Source organism: Myotis davidii, unplaced genomic scaffold (genome assembly GCF_000327345.1).
Source record: "Myotis davidii unplaced genomic scaffold, ASM32734v1 scaffold201, whole genome shotgun sequence".
Lineage (NCBI taxonomy): Eukaryota > Metazoa > Chordata > Mammalia > Chiroptera > Vespertilionidae > Myotis > Myotis davidii.
In genome coordinates, this window is record NW_006297819.1 from 5,381,085 (window position 1) to 5,385,181 (window position 4,097).

At 36.2% G+C, this 4,097-nt stretch overlaps 1 protein-coding gene across 1 annotated transcript in view; it reads left to right on the plus strand.

Annotated features, from left to right (window-relative positions):
- Positions 1–4,097, plus strand: part of CFAP44 (cilia and flagella associated protein 44) — a 75,636-nt gene that overhangs the window by 17,644 nt on the left and 53,895 nt on the right. The window contains exon 6 of the mRNA XM_006773614.2: positions 2,321–2,423. Within this exon, the coding sequence (XP_006773677.2) occupies positions 2,321–2,423 (103 nt within the window). The remainder of the gene's footprint in view (positions 1–2,320; positions 2,424–4,097) is intronic.

Consider the following 4,097-nt stretch of genomic DNA (forward strand, 5'->3'; position numbering starts at 1 on the left):
CTACATGTTTTTTAAAAACTGGTAATGCCAGGGAAGAAATACATCTGTTTCAAAATCAATGTTTCTCAACAGTTTCACTTTGCAGTGTGATCTGAGAGGGGCAATCATATGCCTCTCTGGCCTGAACCACTTGAATAACATGTACATGTTTGTGGCATTTTGTCCCCCAGGCCAGATTTTTACCCTCCTGCTTATGAAGAAAGTCTGGATGCTGGAAAGTTTGTGCACCGGGCCTCTAGTATTCCTATAAGTGGGATCACTGGGTCAAATGGCAGTTCCATATTTAATATCGCATTGTTGTTTTAATTTGCATCTTTCATGATCAGTGACTTTGAGCATTTTTTCATGTCTCTTGGCCATGTATGTCCACTTTGGAGAAGTGCCTATTTAGGTCCTTTGTCCAGTTTTTAATTGGATTGTTTATCTTCCTTTTGTTAAGTTATATGAGTTCCTTACATATTTTGGATATTAATCCTTTATTGGATGTATCATTGGCAAATATGTTCTCCCATACAGTGGGCTCCCTTTTCATTTTGCTGATGGTTTCTTTTGCTGTGCAGAAGCTTTTTATTTTGGTGTAGTCCCATTTGTCTACTTTGTTTCCCTTGCCTCAACTTCATTTTTATATATTTTGACAAGGTTATGAGAAACCTGTGAGAAATGTGTTAGGGGGCATATAAGCTATCTTCTAGAAAAGATGGGATGAATCTATATGTTGAGTGTAAATAAATGACTTACTAGTTCTGGGGTCTCCACTAAAAATGAAGCAATACACCAAAACTCAACCCCACAGTAACTTCCTATCTGAAAGCGCAGAAACTTTTTCGCTTACTACAAGTAAGACCTAGAAGGATAAAAGAGTTGCTTGAATCCCCATCCCGGTTTCTGAGGCCACAAGCCCTACATAATATTTATTTGGGAAGGGATATCTAGAAAGATATAGTCTCAACCCATCTCCTCCTAACTCCTTGGAATCTACCCTTTTTTAGTTACATTTACTTCTTGACTCCAACATCTTGGTTCAATTCTGTCTCTGATGTTTACCAGCTGTATAACTTCAAGCAAGTTCCTTACCCTCTCTGTGCCTTAGTTCCTCATCAGTAAGATGGGAGTGATAATGGTATCCCAGCTCACAAGGTTAATGTGAAATTTAAGGGAAATAACGCTTATATAAAACTTAGATCAGGCTCTGGCACGTAGTAAGCCCTCAATAAATGTCAGCTGCTTTCAACGTTATACTTATTCTACTGAGTGTCCATACTATAAATCCAAGCCTTGTTTCAACTTGAAGTGATAGGTATTTACTTGCCTGGAAGAATAAGAGGCAACTTGCCAGCAGGAAAGCAGCCGATCATAGGTCTTATCAGCCATGTGTGGAGGGAAGGAAATGGTCTGCAACCTTGTCTTGGGCACCAGAACTTCCAGTGCAGTCTGTCTCAGAACCAAGCTCCTGGTCCTTAGGTATATAATCTGGAGTTGCATAACAGTAACTGAAAATAGAAATTTATAAGTACAATATGTGTTTGAAATAGCTTATTCTTACAACAATCTATTTTGATTTTTTGGCTACCCATTTACTCTTCCGGTATGTTGGCTTACTAATGAACAGAAGTAACAGAAATGAACATACGATTCTATCCAGTTTATACATCTATCATTTGAAATGCTGGCACCAAATAATTTATCCAGAGCATGTTAATATATTTCCCTCTGTGTCTGGCTTGAAAATAATGTGACTTTCTCACTTCTAATAAGTTTACATTAATTTGTATTAAGTTAGTTCAAGGCAAAATTTTAACATTCGGATATAAACTATTCTGGAAACATGCATTTTTCTATACTAAAATTTAGGTTGATTTATATGAAGGGTAAACAATTCATCCAAATTAGTGGTTCCCAAAGAGTGGTTTTCAGACCACAGCGTCAACATCACTTGGGAGCATGTTAGAAATCTGACTGCACATTCTTGGGCCGCAGCCCTGACTTACTGAATCTGACGCTTTGTGGTGGGGCTTGCAGTCTGTGCTTTCATAAGCCCTCTCTGTGACTCTGATGCACTTTAACGACTTAGAATCACTGTTCCAGCTCTTCTGAAAGCAACTTAGAAATTTCTGGAGTTGAATATGACTATTAATAAAAGTAAAACTTAAAATGAGTATTCTAGTTTTCAGTTAAATCATATCCATCATCAAGTATATATCTATTGGAGTGTATCCTAATAAACACATTGTAAGATAACAGTTGCTAAATACTGCATTAATAGGACTATTTATATGAAAATCTTTGCTTTATTATTTTAGTGAGATTTTATTTTTTGTAGGTTCACCCTAATAAAACTCACTTCGCAGTAGCTGAAAAAGGAGTTGCCCCAAAGATAATCATATATGAATATCCTTCTCTGAGGCCCTACAGAATCCTTCATGGTGAGTCCAGTAGAATCTTTAAAATACCGGTGTTTGTCCTAGCTGGCGTGGCTCAATGGATAGAGCGTCAGTCTGCAAGTCAAAGGCCCGGGTTGCAGGCTCGATCCCCAGTGCGGGGCATGCAGGAGGCAGCCAATCAATGATTCTCTCTCATCATTGATGTTTCTATCTCTCCCTCTTCCTTCTTCTCTGAAATCAATAAAAACATATTAAAAACAAAACAAAAAAACACCAGTGTTCAAGGTCAACAACATTCTGAAAAACATGTAACATTATTGTATCAGTCAGGGTCCTCCAGAGAATCAGAACTAGTAGAAGATTGAAGAGAGGTATGGTCTCAACCCATTTCCCCCCAAGTCCTTGGAATCTACTATTTCCCCCCTTTATTTAAAGGAATTGGCTTATGCAATTGTGCGGGCTGGCAAACCTGAAGTTTGTAGGACATTGCCTGTTAGATCTGTTTAATTCTGAGAGATGGGTATTGAAGTCTCCAAATATCATAGTAGATTCATGTATTTCTTCTTGAAGTTTTTGTCTGTTTTTTGCCTCATATAATTTGATGCTCTGTTGTTACAGGCATACATGTTAAGAATTATGTCTTCTTGGAAAACTGAAACCCTTTATCATTACATAATGCCCTTCTTTATCCCTGATAAATTTCCTTACTTTGAAGTCTGCTCCATCTGAAATTAATATAGCTACTCCTGCTTTCTTTTGACTAGTGTTAGCAAGGTATATTTTTCTCCATTCATTTACTTTTAATCTACATATGTCTTTATATTTAATATGTAGTTGAGTCATGTTTTTTGATTCACTGTGATTCACTCTGTCTTTTAATTGGTACATTTAGACTACTGGCATTGAAAGTGATTATATAGTTGGATTAATATCTATATTTGTTAGTTTTCTATTTGTTGCCATTGTTCTTTGTTCCTATTTTTTCTCCCACTTTTTTTTACCGTTTGTGGTTTTAATTGACCATTGTATATGATTCCATTTTTTCTCCTTTCTTAGCATGTTATACGTCTTTTTAAAACTTTTTTTTAATGGTTACCTAGAGCTCACAATATATATTTACAACTAATCCAGGTCTACTCTTAAGTAACACTATACCACTTCACAGGTAGTATGAGTATCTTATAATAACAAAATAATCATAATTCCTCCTTTCTGTCCCTTATATCATTGCTGCCATTTATTTCACTTATATATAAGCTTACATTCTTTTCACTTATCTGTAAGCATGCCTATATACATAAGCATACATACTCAAATACATTGTGACTATTATTTTGAACTGTTATCTGTTACAACAATTAAGAATAAGAAAAATGTTTTAATTTTACCTTCACTTATTCCTTCTTTGATGCTCTTCCTTTCTCTGTGCATATCTTAGTTTCTGACTTATGTTATTTTCCTTCTCTTTAAAGAACTTAACATTTCTTGCAAGGCAGGTCTACTGAAAACAAATTCCCTCTATATTTGTCTGTCTGCAGGATAATTTCACAGGGTACAGAATTCTAGGTTGGTGTTTCTCTTGTCTCAACACTTTAAATATTTTATTCCACTTTCTCCTTGCTTGCATGGTTTCTGAGAAAAAGTTGGATTAATTCTTATCTTTGTTCTTTTGTCAGTAAGGGGCTTCCCCCCTTCCCCGCTGCCCGCGCTCCCCCC